Source organism: Vicia villosa, linkage group LG1, assembly GCF_029867415.1.
Source record: "Vicia villosa cultivar HV-30 ecotype Madison, WI linkage group LG1, Vvil1.0, whole genome shotgun sequence".
In the NCBI taxonomy this organism is placed as follows: Eukaryota; Viridiplantae; Streptophyta; class Magnoliopsida; order Fabales; family Fabaceae; genus Vicia; species Vicia villosa.
Genome location: NC_081180.1, coordinates 90,484,848 through 90,502,170, shown reverse-complemented (window position 1 = coordinate 90,502,170; position 17,323 = coordinate 90,484,848). Strand labels below are relative to the sequence as shown.

At 35.9% G+C, this 17,323-nt stretch overlaps 1 protein-coding gene across 4 annotated transcripts in view; it reads left to right on the top strand.

The window, feature by feature from the left end:
- Positions 1 to 3,624: 3,624 nt before the first annotated feature.
- The window catches only part of LOC131643501 (early light-induced protein, chloroplastic-like), a 48,405-nt gene continuing 34,706 nt past the window's right edge, over positions 3,625 to 17,323 (top strand). Inside the window, exons 1-3 of one of the 4 annotated variants that reach the window (XM_058913739.1) lie at positions 3,626 to 3,886; positions 3,977 to 4,066; positions 4,189 to 4,740. In XM_058913739.1, the coding sequence (XP_058769722.1) occupies positions 3,737 to 3,886; positions 3,977 to 4,066; positions 4,189 to 4,536 (588 nt within the window). In that variant the 5' untranslated portion in view covers positions 3,626 to 3,736 and the 3' untranslated portion in view covers positions 4,537 to 4,740. Of the gene's footprint in view, positions 3,887 to 3,976; positions 4,067 to 4,188; positions 4,741 to 17,323 lie in introns of those variants that run through there. The other 3 variants (XM_058913740.1, XM_058913737.1, XM_058913735.1) reach the window with 3 other exon arrangements.

The window sequence follows — 17,323 nt, the reverse complement described above, 5'->3', positions numbered from 1 at the left end:
TTTAGAAACAAAGTACTTACAACAGGGAGGATTAACATTTGTACCCTCTTCTGTTAGGAGGATGACCTACAAAAACATGTCTAAGGGAATGCAAATACAATCAACTTGTGATTAAGACAAAAACAAAATAAACCGCAATGACAATTAATTCAAAAGCTCATTATAATCAATGAAAGATGATTATAGTTTTCTTTTAACCTGTATCCTCTTGAATAAACCAAATAATTATGGTTTAAAATATTACACTGAGGTTTATCCTTAAATATCTGATGTCTATTATTAAAAAAAAATTCTAAAAAAGATCTCTAAAACCTTTTGAGTTTCAGTTTATTTTATCTACACTCGTGGTTGATTAATTATTATAGTGTTGAGTGTGATTCTGTTGTAAATAAAAAAGGTGACATCTCTTGGTTTAAGACTATAGAGTATTTGTAAGTTGTTAAAATTGCAAGCTTAACCAATGTTAAAAGCTTGGTTATAGAGTGTCTTTAGCTTGTTATTTCAATAGTTTTGTTATTCAGTGTAAGAGTTTGAGTTATGTAGAGTGTTCTAGGTTTTTGGTTTCTGAGAACTCAGAAGCTTAAATACATAGCTTTTACTAATACAATTTGAGTTTTGTTTTCAAGCAACTGACAATGGGTTGACTTCAAATTCAGAGGAAATATGGTCATGATTATCCCATCTCTTTTGATATACAAATATCAAACTGCAACAACTAGTATCAGATGATAGGAAACAACTTATATTAGTACATTCAGCTTTCATCATATGCTTTTTTTCTTCCTTCTCATTTCATTTTCATTCTACTAATCAATCAACTGAGGAAAATTCTTATCAACTCAAGTAGTTAGTTAATTTGCACACAAAGTTCTCATTTTTATCATTATACAACTTTGATAAGTCCCACATCGACAATTTTATGATCAAAATAACGCTTTATAACAGTTTGACACAATTGTCACCTCGCCGAGTTGAATAGCTCCAACTTGTAACTCATGCGAGGGTTTTAATGTGGTGGAACAAGGTTTACACTTCACTGGTGTGGGCCTGAAGCTGCAAATGTTAGCCTAAGCAAAAATCCCTTGGCGCTTCTCAACAGTGAAGTGATAACAAGCCACTTCAAATATGAAGATATTTAAACCAATAGTAAAGTTGTTCTATTATTATTCAAAATTTTAATCAATAACTTTATGTTCTCGTTATTATTCAATATTTTGATCAGTAATTTTATGTTCCAGTTATTATTAAATATTTCAATATTTTGATCCCTAACTTCATGTTTTTGATCAGTAATTTCATGTTCCCGTTAATATTCAATATTTTGATTAGTAACTTCATGTTTCTGTTAATATTTAATAGTTTGATCAATAACTTCATGTTCACGCTAATATTCAATATTTTAATTAGTAGCTTCATGTTCCCGTTAATATTCAATAGTTTGAGCAATAACTTCATATTCCCGTTAGTATTCAATATTTTTATCATTAACTTTATGTGAAACAATTGCACGGGTAACACTGTATTACGCACAATTTTTAAAAATATTGTATCTTAAATTAAAACAATGCTAAAACAAAGTTATTAGTAACAAAAATAATTAAAAAATAACACATTTCCCCTACTTGGATTCATGCATTATTTTAAATATATTTATTTATATTTTATTTAATTGTAAATAAATTAAAATAACAAGTAGTTTCGCACGAATTCTGGTAAGGTTACCCATGCATTCAGACGGTACTAATGTGTTACCCGTGCGTTGACACGGATACTGGTGTGGTACTCACACTTTTGTTTTCAAAATGTAAATAAGGAAAGTATATACCCGTGTGTTTTTCCGGGTATTGATGCGGTACTGGTTTGTTACCCATCAGTTCGTACGAATTTTGATATGAATACACGTGTGTTTGTACGTGTACTGGTGTGTTCATTATATTATTATTTGTGTTAAAGTTGATGTAATCGATTTAATTTATAAAGTATTTATTATTATAAAATCCACACAAGTAGTAAAATGAAATATATATATATATATATATATATATATATATATATATATATATATATATATATATATATATTTGTTGTGGTGATCATAAAATAATTAAGAATTGTTTATATTAGCATATAATTATTATAATGTTATTTAACTCATATATTATTTATGTATGTTTGTCTAATATTTTTTTATTTATAAATATTTGTCTCATTAATTTCTATATTACTAACATAAATAATTGTATAAAATAACACATTTTCCCCGTGCTACATTTAAATAAATTTATTTTTAAACTTCAAAAGAATTGAAAAATGCTTTGATAGTGGCAATAAAATATATATAAATAATTAAATAAAGATCTCAGTCTTTCGTAGTATAATATATATTTTTAGTTACATAAAGTTGTAACATGCAATTTGAATATATATAAAGTTGTAACATGCAATTTGAATATATATATATATATATATATATATATATATATATATATATATATATATATATATATATATATATATATATATATATATATATATATATATATATAGGGAATATATCAAGTAGGAGGGTTTTTAAATAAGAGATAAGAGGATTCAATGCTAACCATTGGATTAATCAAGAGAGAGAAATAATAATTATATTAATATTTTAATAAATAATTTAATTCTCTCTCTTGATTAATTCAATGGTTAGCATTAAACCCTCTTATTTCTTATTTAAAAACTCCTCCTACTTGATACATCCCCTATATATATATATATATATATATATATATATATATATATATATATATATATATATATATATATATATATATATATATATATATATATATATATATATATATATATATATATATATATATATGGGAGCGTATCCAATGAGAACTAATATTTATGTGAGAAACGAGAACTATTAATATCAATCGTTGGATTTAATCAATGCTTAAGATTTAAATTTTTTATATGAAGATCACCTCACTGAATTTTATCTGTTATGCTCAATATTTAAACTTTCCATAAAAAGTGATTCTTACTGAAAATAATTCTACTTGATGAAATAGTCATTATTAAAATAATTTTTATAAATATACTAAATTTTAGGACATAAATATAAAAATATAATTCATATATATTTAGTATTTTTATTTGAAATTAAAATTATCTAAAACTATAAATATTTTTCAAGACTAAAAACATAATCCCAACATAAATATTTAAAAAATAAAATTAATTTTAAAATCATCATAAACATAAATTGTATACTCATCTTACTAGTATTAAAATTATTTTTAATTAAAACTATGTCATAAATTTCTTAAAAAATTAATTAAATTAAAAAACTATTTTAAAGTTGTATCTTGTATGTTATATGAAAAAAAGATATGCAGTAAAAACATTATTTGAGGTCCTGAATGTACCAAGTTTACAACCCCAAACAGCCTCAAAGTTCTGCGTGTAGGACTTTCTGGTTCTAACTTGAGCCACGTTTGATGCTTTTACCATGGGTGGACAAATGAACCCACGTGATCCAATTACACATTACATGGAACATTTTCCTTTCAATAACCTTTCTGACCTTTTCATACGTTAGGTGGAACTAAAATATCCCTCACAATATGCTTTTCATTTTATTCTATTTAAACAACCTTCTTGTATGCAATACTTACCAAACCTTTTACCATATTAAGTGTAGTAGTCAAAGAGTGTAGAGATTCTCAAAACTATTCTATTATCAATGGCTGTTTCATCTTGTCAAACTATCATGTCAAGTTCTATGACCAACATTTCTAGCAGGTCAAGAGTTAACCAATTCAGCAACATCCCTTCTGTGTACACGCCAAGTTTCAGAAGGAATGTTAACCTCAAAGTACGATCCATGGCTGAGGTAATTATGGTTTTATCAAACCTATTTTAAACATTTTAAATTATGTCTATAAGAATGATTGGTAGCTAATGACTTTATAATATTTTTCAGGATGAGCAGAAAGAGCAAGCAAAGGTGCCTGTAGATCCAATTACCCCAATTGCACCAACACCACAACCAGCATATACTCGTCCTCCAAAGGTGTGCTTTGTAACACATACTTGTTACTTTTGTTTTTTTGTTAGATTAGATTTTTAAAGCATTGATTTTGGTCTAAATTAATGAGACACTTCAAATAAATAATAATGATATTGATATGGCAGATGAGCACAAAGTTTTCGGATTTGATGGCTTTCAGTGGGCCAGCACCTGAAAGGATCAATGGAAGATTGGCTATGATAGGTTTTGTAGCAGCAATGGGGGTGGAGATAGCAAGAGGGCAGGGTTTGTTTGAACAGATATCTGGAGGTGGAGTTCCATGGTTCTTGGGGACAAGTGTGTTGTTGACACTTGCTTCATTGATTCCATTTTTGCAAGGTGTTAGTGTTGAGTCTAAATCTAAAAGTATTATGTCCTCAGATGCAGAGTTGTGGAACGGAAGAATTGCTATGTTGGGTTTGATTGCTCTGGCTTTCACAGAATATGTTACCGGTACATCCCTTGTTGTGTAATTGAGTCCTTTGGAGATGCAATCAAGGTCTATAGGATTTGCGGTTAGAAGCTAATCTTGTAATTGTTACTGTATAGTCTTATGTAGTTACTCACTTGAGGTACTTGTTATGTACAAGCAAGAGAGAGTGTAGTTGTACTCTCTTTATACTTAAAAAGAGTTTCTCTAATTTCTTCCACTGAATAAAATTCTTTCACTTTTACCCCATGATTTCTTATTGTAAATATTGCTTTTTTTTGTTTTATATATATGTCACCTCTTATTTTAGTTGTGTGGAACTATGTTGTTCCTATAGTATCAGGACCACTTTTTGGTGATTGTCTGCTGCAGCAAATTGGTAAGGTTTCAGATATGTAAGCAGATTCTTAATATGATCTATGGTTGCTATATAGTGTTCTTCCAACATCACAAGATTATCAATCTCTGGTATAGCGGCTCAAGTTAGGACTTTAATGTGTTTGGTTTAGAAGAGAAGTGGCAAAGATAGAAATAGATAAGAGAGAGTGTGTTTGGTTTAGAAGAGAAGTGGCAAAGATAGAAATAGATAAGAGAGAGTGTAAGAAGAGAGAAAAATGTAAGAAATTGAGTAGATTTGATAGATCGTTTGTTATAAGAGAAATATAAGAGAAATAGAAGAGAGAAGTATAATTATTTTTGAAAGTACATAAAGGGGAATTATACCACTCCATGGTCTAAAGAAGTACCTTATGCAATTCATAAAATGCCACTTCAAAACCGAAAACATATTTCCGGTGCGCACCATTTGTTATTAAAATTGATTGAAAATCGGAAGTATATTTGCGGTTTCAAACTAGCAATATATTTTCGATTTATTCTGTTATTACCTGTATCAGAACAAAAACATTTTACCATTCTAATATTTTACGGTTCGTTCGCGCATAAAACAAATACATGTAGAAATGGAAAAAGACATAAATTACTGAATAACAAAATGCTATTGAACCAGATCTACTGAATATATATATATATATATATATATATATATATATATATATATATATATATATATATATATATATATATATATATATATATATATATATATATATATATATATATGTGTGTGTGTGTGTGTGTGTGTGTGTTCTTGTGTAAAAACCAGTTTATAAGTTGAGCTTGCCCCTATGGTAAGGGAAACTGCTAAACCAAGAGTGTTTGTGAATAACTTTGGAGATTTGGAGGCTGTGTACTGAACACTTTTCTCCAAGATGAATGTCTTGCTTAACCCTCTTGCGAGAGCCCCTATTTATAGCTTTATTTTGGCCCTTAAGACCTCATTAAAGAGGCGACTTTTGAGCTTTAAACATTACAAGCATTGAGATGGCTTTAAATGCCTGATCATTGATGGCATAATCAATCATCAGTTATAGCCGAGCTGTGTGTAACCTGTCTAGACGTTACGACCCTCTGCATCCCGTCCCTACGCGGCTTTTACCAGTACCCGACTAAGGTACCCGTTCATGATACCTCTGTATCCGGCTACGACAACCCGGATAGACCTGTATAGTAGCCCATTTCCAACTTGTATACTCGACTGGCCTTGTAGGTTATTACCGGGTAGGTCTATGAAGCGTGTATGAGTATGCTCGTCTTTAGGCCGCGGTCTTACAAGAATCCCGAGCCCAGAACAAACCCCCCCGAGTACATGTCCTCGTTCTCGTCGAGAAGATGTGCTCGGATGAAGTCCTCAGATTCTTACTTATAGTCGTTTGAAACGTGTCAGTCGAATGATAGGTTGCGTGTCTAGCGGATTTTTAGGCACTAGCAATGATGGCTTTTATGGGGAACGAGTATTCTTAGGGATCTGTTCGCCTAGCCTTCATTATTGCTTTAAAATCTATTTAAGCCCTTTTCTACTCCACGCTTCTATCATTATCTTCCTGCAAGCTAATTTGTTCAAAAAACACTCCCGATTCTTAAGTTTCCCAGCAAGTATTTATTTCTCAGGTATTGTTTCCTTTTCTTCCTTTTAATCTCTTAGTTTATTTTTCAATCAAAACAAACGTATTCATCTATGGCACGTATGGGCGAATACCATAAGATGTTTGACATTCCCACACCCACTAATGCCGCTGAGAGAAAGGAGTTATGAGATTCGTTCTTGAGAGAGATGGAAGAGAGTTTAGGGAAAGATGAAATGAATAGACTTCTTAACGAGGCCTATTATAATTCTGATTCATCTTCCTCTTCCTCCCAGGTTCCGTAGAATTCATTATGTAGATAGTCGCTCTTTTTGCCGATGAAGTCATGAGCTACAAGACTAGCTCTTTTGACGAAGTCGAGATAGCGAAGCTTCGCTCCCTTAGAAGGATTTCCTCGACTGGGAATGAGGATGACATGGTGCTTGAACCTTGTGGACCCGGGGTGAGAGTTTGTACCCTTCGCCCAACGAGTTCTAAAGAAGAGTTGTTCTACTCTTACCCGAGTGTGATAGAAACCTTTGATATGAGGATTCCCTTCTCGGACTTTGAAGTCGACATTCTCAAAACCATGAATGCAGCACCATCACAACTCCGTCCGAATAGCTAGGGCTTCATAAAAGCCTTTCAGAGAGTTTGTGAGGTCGTTTCAATTGTTCCTACAGTAGGTTTGTTTTTCTCTTTCTTCGAGGTGAAGGGTTTAGAGAAGAATAGCTGGATACAAATAAGTGGTATCCCTTCAAGAAGCTTTCTGATAGCTTACACCAGTAATTACAAGGATTATAAAGGCAAGTTTGTGAGAGTGAATGGCGGTCCGACTTGTCTCAAAGTTCTCTACGCAGCCGATTACCACACCTGCTTTCCTCACTACAGGACAAAAGACCCTGTTCCCATATGTAATTTTACCTTTGAGAAGCTAAGCGAACTGGAGCGTATTTGTTTGAAAGTCTTAGATTCTTTCAGAATAATGAAAATTAAATCCTTGCTTCCGGTTCCTGATAAAGAACTTCTGGCCTTTCTTGGTAATGACCTTTTTATCGGATAAGCATTTATTTTGTCTTTTTACGCATTTCTAATTAAAGTGTATTTCTTTTATGCGGATAAAATGACTTATTTATCTCTTGCCGAGAAAAGAAAACTCTTGGTGCAGTCCCATGCTGCTCGCAAAGAAACTGAAGGCCCGACCGAGAACAAGTCTGACCTTACCGGCCTTGAGACCCGGACCAGCAAACGTAAGAAGTTTACGGCCTCAAAGTCTTCGTCTATGGAGCAGCTTGAACAGGAGATGCTAACTCAAGAAGTTTTTGAGGAGCAATGTCACCCGACTCCAAAGAAGAATTGAACAGTAATGAGCGAAGATGCTTGTCAAAGAGATGTTGACATGCTTGCCCATATGCGAGGCCCTGGTGAAGGTAGTGGTGAGAAGCCCGGAGAGTTCAGGTTTTGGAGAATGACTGTGATGGAGTCAAGTATGCATATGACCACATGAATTCTGAGGGTTATGTTCAGAGAGCCAAATTGATGAGTCCTCAAGAGCTATTTCTCTGTCGGGAAGTCTTTTCCGGTCATCTTTCGTGTAAGCAGACATGTGTCCCCTTTGGATGAGCTTCTCTATTTCCTTCTTCAACTGCTTGCAATCATCGGTGGTATGCCCCCGGAGGCGATGATAATTGCACCATGCTTCTGAATCCCTGCCAAGCATGGCGTTAGCCTCTTTTGGCTTGGGAGGATCCGGTATGAGGTTCAGATGGGCTACTTCCCGGAATATGTCACTCATTCTAGTGCTTAGAGTGGTGTGCGCTCCTTCTCGCTGCTGGGATTGTTGAAGCGGCTTCTGTGGTCTCTCCTCTCCCGGGGAACAGCTAGTTGAGGGTCTTGCTTCTTTCCGTGATCTCCCTTCCGAGACTTTGGCTTCTCGGAGGAATCCCGAATTCTTTTCTCTCGATTATTATCTTCCCATTTTATGTAGCACTTGTCCCGAGTAATGATCTCGTCCATGTTGGACACAGATTCTGGGCTAGTGAATCATTGAACTGTCCGACCCAGAGTCCATGCAGGAAGGCTCCAACGAACAACTCCTAATTGGGGTGAGACACTTTAGTGGTTTCTTCATTGAATCGGGCGAGGTACTCCCTAAGAGACTTGGAGTGACCTTGCCGGACTATGAACAAAGTAGTAGTAGACACCTTCCGGCGTTTAATGGCCGAAAAGTGTTGGACTAATTTCTTAGTGAGATCTTGGTAATTCGCGATGGACTGTCGAGGAAGGCTCATCTACCATCTCAAAGCTACATCTTTCAATGTGCTCACCATAAGCTTGCACTTCAGGGACTCGGTGGGGCCTATCACCGCCATTTGATTATTAATGGCGATGACATGCTCCTGAGGATCATGAAATTCTGGTAAGACAGACCCCAGATGTCATATACGATGTTGTGACATCTGGTCTGTCATCAGCTTGGCTGAGGCAGTACATACAGATCCCTCAATTATTTATTACATCTAACATCCAGAAGTCTGGAAGTGTTGGGATCCCATATCAGTTCAGTTACCATTAACAAATCTGCTTAGCAGAGATTCTGTGTTAGCACAGTCATTAAATCACACACTGATGTCATGCACGATGTTATGACATCCAAACTGAACTTACAAATAAACAATGCAGAAACATAAACAACACAACAGAATTGTTCACCCAGTTCGGTTCAATCAACCTACTCTGGGGGCATACCAAGCCAGGGATGAAGTCCACTATTAGCAGTATCAATTCAGAGCTAAACTCCCAGTTTACAACTCCTCACTTAATCACTACCCAATGACCCCTCTACCTAGGTTCTCCCTAGATATGGAATATCTCCATTCCACTCCCAATCATAGCAATGATGTCTAGCAGTCAACAACTCAGCCACTGCATCGACAGCTTAATCACCAACAATTTAAATATACATACTGGAGTAGTTCCAAGAACACAATCTTCACTCATTGCTTCACAGCTTCTGAGTGAACCAAGTAAACCTCTTACCTACAGGCTTCGAGGCATAAATCAGTGACCATCCCACAACCTGGGTGGTTCACTTAAACAACAACCCTAATGACTACATTATGATCGTTAGGTTTACAAGGCTACAAAGATTCCTATATATAACCTGATCCTAGTTGGACTTGGGCTTAAAATCGCAGCACTCCATGCTATTATAAATCAGCAGATTTCTTCTGCTACAAACAAGGCCTTTTGATCATAAGTTACCTAATTTATCTCCTAAATTAGTAACTGCTGAAACTTCAATCTTAGATTTGATTCTTCAATATTCTGACTTGATTCTTTGACCTTTAAGACTGCGCCACATAGGATTACATAATATCCACATAGAATATTCTGTATCTTTTAAAACCAAAACTGAATCTTCCTTCCTCAGTTCTGCAGGCGCGATGTCATGGTTAATGTCATGACATTCCTTGTAACATCTTGTTTTAGTACCTGTTTTTGTTCTTTTAATATTCGCAAGAGTACATTATATTACATTCAGCTGCTATTATGTTTTAGCCAAGCATGGATGCCAATAAGACAATAATACAGAACAGAGCACACTAACAATCTCCCCCTTTGGCTTATTTTGGCTAAAACTAAACATAAATAATAAATACACATTAACTCCAAGAGCAGCTGCTTCAACTTTCAGGATACCTAGGCTGAACCACATCATAACATCTTCAGTCTGCTTCTACTTCTGTCTTCAAATCTTCCTTTGTTTCTTTTGACAGTAGCAAAATCAGCGTCAGCCTCTCTCCCCCTTTTTAGCCATAATATGACAAAGATGTATACAATGTCATAATATGCAATGGAAGAACCTGTAACTCCCCCTGCACATGAGGAAGAAGATACCAAAACCAATTCTTGCCACTGTAGTTCTCCAAGAACTAGCCCTTGTAACTCAGAACACAAATCACAATTGTGTTCATAACTCAGATCACAAATCACAACTAAAACGTCTCCCTTCTCGAAGACTGAACAAGAAGATGCGTGCTCATTGTTATTGCTGTAACTCCATTGGTAGAGATTCATGCTTTCCCCACCCTGTGTTATTCTGAGCAGATTTTGGTAGAGGAACCCAACGCAATACCAAATCTGGACGCACCCAACACAAACACACACGAAACACATCTTTGAGAGATTTGATATCTGAAGCCTGCTGCGAAGATGCTAATTTATAGCCATTTGAGAATCATAGGAAGTAACGATAGTCTTTGGTCTTGTTCAACGGTCAAACTATTAATTAGGAAACAGTTCTAAAAGCAATTACTCTTTCCAAAGCAGTTTTTCCTTGTTTGACTCTGCAGAATCAATGTCTTTAACTATGTCATGACATCCTGTCAGACATTGTCCCTCTTTCACCCCTCAAGCACATAGCTTAAGATTCTTTAAGAGACTTTGACAAAGCATCCTATGAACCACGTAATAGACCTCCTTCTCCTTTACTGACTCACTAGTCATAGACTTCTGTTGTTCTGATCACCTTGAGACTGTATACTGCAACTGTGAAGAGCCTTCCAACACTTGTTGTCATGCATCCACTAGAACAGATTAAGATTTGTGGATACCAGACGCACATGGTTAGATTCAACCATACCCAGAAAAACTGACTGTAATGATACATCTTGTTAAATAAACCTTTTCATAGGAAACTTCCTCTAACTAAGTTGAAAAAGCTCCTGCTGACTTGGATCACCTTCATTATGATGATAGAGTATAAAGACCAAGATAATTTTCTAGAATTATATCTTGAACTAAGAAGACACTCCCCCTATTTGAGATAATTTGTGCTTCATACAGGAAAACTGTTAGAACAAGATTTGTTCTGATCAATTATCTTAGTTTTGATGATAACAATAATATGAATTTTGCTTAAGATAATATGGTACTCTAATCCAATGCAATTTCCCTTTCAGGAAATATATAAAAGAGTACGCATAATTCAGCGCTCAGAAGCTTTGTCTCAAATGGTTCAGCATGCAACATCAGAACATGGTCTGGCAAGACATCAGAAGATGGTCGAAGCAGAATCAGAACATGGGTCTATGGAAGCATCAGAAGAACAAGAGAACAGAAGCACTGAAGTTCTGATGGTATCACGCTCAGAAGCACTTCAAGGTCAGAAGATCAGAAGATGCTATGCACCAAGCTGTTTGACTCTGATGATATTCAAACGTTGTATTCACAATCATCAGATCAGAAGAAAGTACAAGTGGCAAGCTACGCTGACCGACAAAAGGAACGTTAAAAGCTACTAAAGGCTACGTCAGTAGACACAGCGTGAACAAGGCTCGAGGTAGTTGACAAAAGCGTATAACATTAAATGCGATGCTGTACGGAACACGCAAAGCATTAAATGCACTCAACGGTCATCTTCTCCAACGCCTATAAATATGAAGTTCTGATGAGAAGCAAGGTTAACGATTCTGCACTAAAACAACTCATATCAAACTTGCTGAAACGCTGTTCAAATCTAAACTCAGAATCTTCATCTTCATCAAAGCTCACTACATTGCTGTTGTAATATATTAGTGAGATTAAGCTTAAACGATTAAGAGAAATATCACAGTTTGTGATTAACGCTTTCAAGAAGCATTTGTAATACTCTTAGATTGATTACATTAAGTTGTAAGGAACTAGAGTGATCGTGTGGATCAGAATACTCTAGGAAGTCTTAGGAGTGAACTAAGCAGATTGTAACTAGAGTGATCGTGTGGATCAGTAGACTCTAGAAAAGTCTTAGAGGGTATCTAAGCAGTGTTCCTGGAGTGATCAGTGTGTGATCAGAAGACTCTGGAAGACTTAGTTGCGGACTAAGTGGAAAACCATTGTAATCCGTGCGATTAGTGGATTAAATCCTCAGTTGAGGTAAATCATCTCTGCGGGGGTGGACTAGAGTAGTTTAGTTAACAACGAACCAGGATAAAAATAACTGTGCAATTTGTTTTTATCTGTCTAGTTTTTAAAGCTACACTTATTCAAACCCCCCCTTTCTAAGTGTTTTTCTATCCTTCAATTGGCATCAGAGCGCCGGTTCTAAGGTGCAAGCACTTAACCGTGTTTAGAAAAGATTCAGGAAGAGAAAAACGCTTCAGTAAAAGATGGTTGATGAAAGTGAAAAGTCTACACCTGCATCTACATCTGGCTCTGCTGAGCAATACAACGGTAACAATGGTTATACTAGACCGCCGGTATTTGATGGTGAAAACTTTGAATACTGGAAAGATAAACTGGAAAGTTACTTTCTGGGTTTAGATGGTGATCTATGGGATCTTCTGATGGATGGTTACAAACATCCTGTAAATGCCAGAGGCGTAAAGCTGACAAGGCAAGAAATGGATGATGATCAGAAAAAGCTTTTCAGGAATCATCATAAATGCAGAACTGTTTTGCTGAATGCTATCTCTCATGCTGAGTATGAGAAGATATCTAACAGGGAAACGGCCTATGACATATATGAGTCCTTGAAAATGACTCATGAAGGAAATGCTCAAGTCAAGGAGACTAAAGCTCTAGCTTTAATCCAGAAGTATGAAGCCTTCAAGATGGAGGATGATGAAGACATTGAAAAGATGTTTTCAAGATTTCAAACTCTTACTGCTGGATTGAGAGTTCTTGACAAGGGATACACCAAGGCTGATCATGTAAAGAAGATCATCAGAAGCTTACCCAGAAGATGGGGTCCTATGGTGACTGCATTCAAGATTGCAAAGAATCTGAATGAAGTTTCTCTGGAAGAGCTCATCAGTGCCTTGAGAAGTCATGAAATAGAGCTGGATGCAAATGAGCCTCAAAAGAAAGGTAAGTCTATTGCATTAAAATCTAATATCAAGAAATGCACTAACGCTTTTCAGGCTAGAGAAGAAGATCCTGAAGAATCAGAATCTGAAGAAGAAGATGAACTGTCTTTGATCTCCAGAAGGCTAAATCAACTCTGGAAGACCAAGCAAAGGAAGTTCAGAGGCTTCAGAAGTTCAAAGAAATTTGAACGTGGAGAATCTTCTGATGACAGAAGATTTGACAAGAAGAAGGTCATGTGCTATGAATGCAATGAGCCTGGACACTACAAGAATGAATGTCCAAATCTTCAGAAGGAAAATCCCAAAAAGAAGTTTCATAAGAAGAAAGGTCTTATGGCAACCTGGGATGAATCAGAAGATGATTCAGACTCTGAAGATGAGCAGGCTAACTGTGCGCTGATGGCGACAGAAGATGACGAATCAAAATGTACATCAGAATCAGATTCTGAAGAGGTATTTTCTGAACTTACTAGAGATGAGTTAGTTTCCGGTCTAACTGAACTTCTGGAACTCAAGTCTCAGATTAGTCTCAAATACAAAAAGCTGAAAAAGCTATTTGAATTTGAAACAAAGAAGCTTGAGTTGGAAAATTCTGAATTAAAAGAAAAACTTTTAAAATTATCCAATAATGTTGGATCTCCTTCTAATTCAGAAAAATCCACTCCTAGTCTAAACCATATTCTGAAAGAATATGATTTAAGTTTCAGGAAGTTCTTATCTAGAAGTATTGGCAGAAGTCAGCTAGCTTCTATGATATATGCTGTGTCTGGAAACAAAAGAGTCGGCATTGGTTTTGAGGGTGAAACCCCATACAAACTTGAACCTGTTGATAAAATGAAACTCACATACAAGCCATTGTATGATCAGTTCAAGTATGGCCACTCCCATGATATTAGGCACACTTCACATGCTCAAAGTTTTCACTTAACACACACCAAAAAGCATGTGACACAACCTAGGAAATATCATGAAACTCACATTAAAAATTATCATGCTGTTCCTCCTATTGTTTACAATGTTAAACCCAAGTTCAATCAGAACTTGAGAAAATCTAACAAGAAAGGACCCAAGAAAATGTGGGTACCTAAGGATAAGATTATTCCTATTGCAGATATCCTTGACTGCAAAAAGGACAAAGCACAACATGTCATGGTACCTGGACTCTGGATGCTCACGACACATGACAGGAAGAAGGTCTATGTTCCAAGACCTGGTGCTTAAGTCTGGAGGAGAAGTCAAGTTCGGAGGAGATCAGAAGGGCAAGATAATTGGCTCTGGAACTATAAAGTCTGGTAACTCTCCTTCCATTTCTAATGTACTTCTTGTAGAAGGATTAACACATAACCTCTTATCTATCAGTCAATTGAGTGACAATGGTTATGATATAATCTTTAATCAAGAGTCTTGCAAGGCTGTAAATCAGAAGGATGGCTCAATCCTATTTACAGGCAAGAGGAAGAACAACATTTATAAGACAGATCTGCAAGATCTTATGAGTCAGAAGGTGACTTGTCTTATGTCTGTTTCTGAAGAGCAGTGGGTCTGGCACAGAAGATTAGGTCATGCTAGTTTGAGAAAGATCTCTCAGATTAACAAACTGAATCTGGTCAGAGGACTCCCTAATCTGAAATTCAAATCAGATGCTCTTTGTGAAGCATGTCAAAAGGGCAAGTTCTCCAAACCTGCATTCAAGTCCAAGAATGTTGTTTCTACCTCAAGGCCATTAGAACTCTTGCACATTGATCTGTTTGGCCCAGTCAAAACAGCATCTGTCAGAGGGAAGAAATATGGATTAGTCATCGTAGATGATTATAGCCGCTGGACATGGGTAAAATTCTTGAAACACAAGGATGAGACTCACTCAGTGTTCTTTGATTTCTGCATTCAGATTCAATCTGAAAAAGAGTGTAAAATCATAAAGGTTAGAAGTGATCATGGTGGTGAATTTGAGAACAGATCCTTTGAAGAATTCTTCAAAGAAAATGGTATTGCCCATGATTTCTCTTGTCCTAGAACTCCACAGCAAAATGGGGTTGTAGAACGAAAGAATAGGACTCTGCAAGAAATGGCCAGAACCATGATCAATGAAACCAATATGGCTAAGCATTTCTGGGCAGAAGCAATAAACACTGCATGCTATATTCAGAATAGAATCTCTATCAGACCTATTCTAAATAAGACTCCTTATGAATTGTGGAAGAATAGAAAGCCCAACATTTCATATTTCCATCCTTTTGGATGTGTATGCTTTATTCTGAACACTAAAGATCATCTTGGTAAGTTTGATTCCAAAGCACAAAAATGTTTCCTTCTTGGATATTCTGAACGCTCAAAAGGCTACAGAGTATACAATACTGAAACATTGATTGTAGAAGAATCAATCAATATCAGGTTTGATGATAAGCTTGGTTCTGAAAAACCAAAGCAGTTTGATAATTTTGCAGATTGTGATATTGATATATCAGAAGTTGTTGAGCCAAGAAGCAACGCATCAGAAGCAGAGCTTCTCAGAAGCAAAGAATCTGAAGATCAAGTATCAGCTTCTCTGGAGGATCTAAGAATTTCTGAAGAACCATCTGTCAGAAGATCATCCAGACTCATCTCTGGTCATTCAGAAGATGTCATTCTTGGAAAGAAGGATGATCCAATCAGAACAAGAGCATTCCTTAAGAACAATGCAGACTGTCAATTAGGTCTTGTATCTTTGATCGAGCCAACTTCTGTTGATCATGCTCTAGAAGATCCAGACTGGATAATTGCTATGCAAGAAGAACTGAATCAGTTTACAAGGAATGATGTTTGGGATCTTGTTCCTAGACCAGATGGATTCAATATAATCGGCACAAAATGGGTCTTCAGAAACAAGCTCAGTGAGAAAGGAGAAGTGGTAAGGAACAAAGCCAGACTGGTGGCTCAGGGTTATAGTCAGCAAGAAGGGATTGATTATACAGAAACCTTTGCACCAGTGGCCAGGTTAGAATCTATTCGTCTATTAATTTCATTTGCCACTCAACATAACATCACTCTCTATCAGATGGATGTTAAGAGTGCCTTCTTAAATGGTTATATAGATGAAGAAGTTTATGTCCATCAACCTCCTGGTTTTGAAGACTCTATGTCTCCTAATCATGTTTTTAAACTTAAGAAATCATTGTATGGATTGAAACAGGCTCCCAGAGCGTGGTATGAACGCTTAAGTTCTTTCCTTCTGGATAATGGTTTCACTAGAGGAAAAGTGGACACTACTCTCTTTTGTAAAACCTTTAAAAGGGATATTTTAATTTGTCAAATATATGTAGATGATATTATTTTTGGAACATCTAATGCTACACTTGGAAAGGAGTTTGCTGAGTCTATGCAGGCTGAGTTTGAAATGAGCATGATGGGAGAACTCAAGTATTTCCTTGGAATACAAATAAATCAAACATCAGAAGGAACGTATGTTCACCAAACCAAGTATGTGAAGGAACTTCTGAAGAAGTTTAATCTTCTAGACTGCAAAGAAGCCAAAACTCCTATGCATCCAACATGCATCCTAGGTAAGGATGAGGTAAGTAAGAAGGTAGATCAGAAGTTATACAGAGGTATGATTGGATCTCTTCTATATCTGACTGCTTCTAGACCTGACATTCTGTTCAGTGTTTGTTTGTGTGCTAGATTCCAATCAGATCCTAGAGAATCTCATTTAACTGCTGTTAAGAGAATTCTAAGGTATCTGAAAGGTACTACTAATGTTGGCTTAGTTTACAGAAAATCTAAAGAATACAACTTATTAGGATTCTGCGATGCTGACTATGCTGGAGACAGAATTGAAAGAAAAAGTACTTCAGGAAGTTGCCAATTTCTTGGAAGTCATTTGATCTCTTGGTATAGCAAGAAGCAAGCAACTATTGCTCTATCAACAACAGAAGCAGAATATGTCGCTGCTGCTGGTTGTAGTACACAGATGCTCTGGATGAAGAGTCAGTTAGAAGATTATCAGATATTTGAGAGTAACATTCCTATATTCTGTGATAAT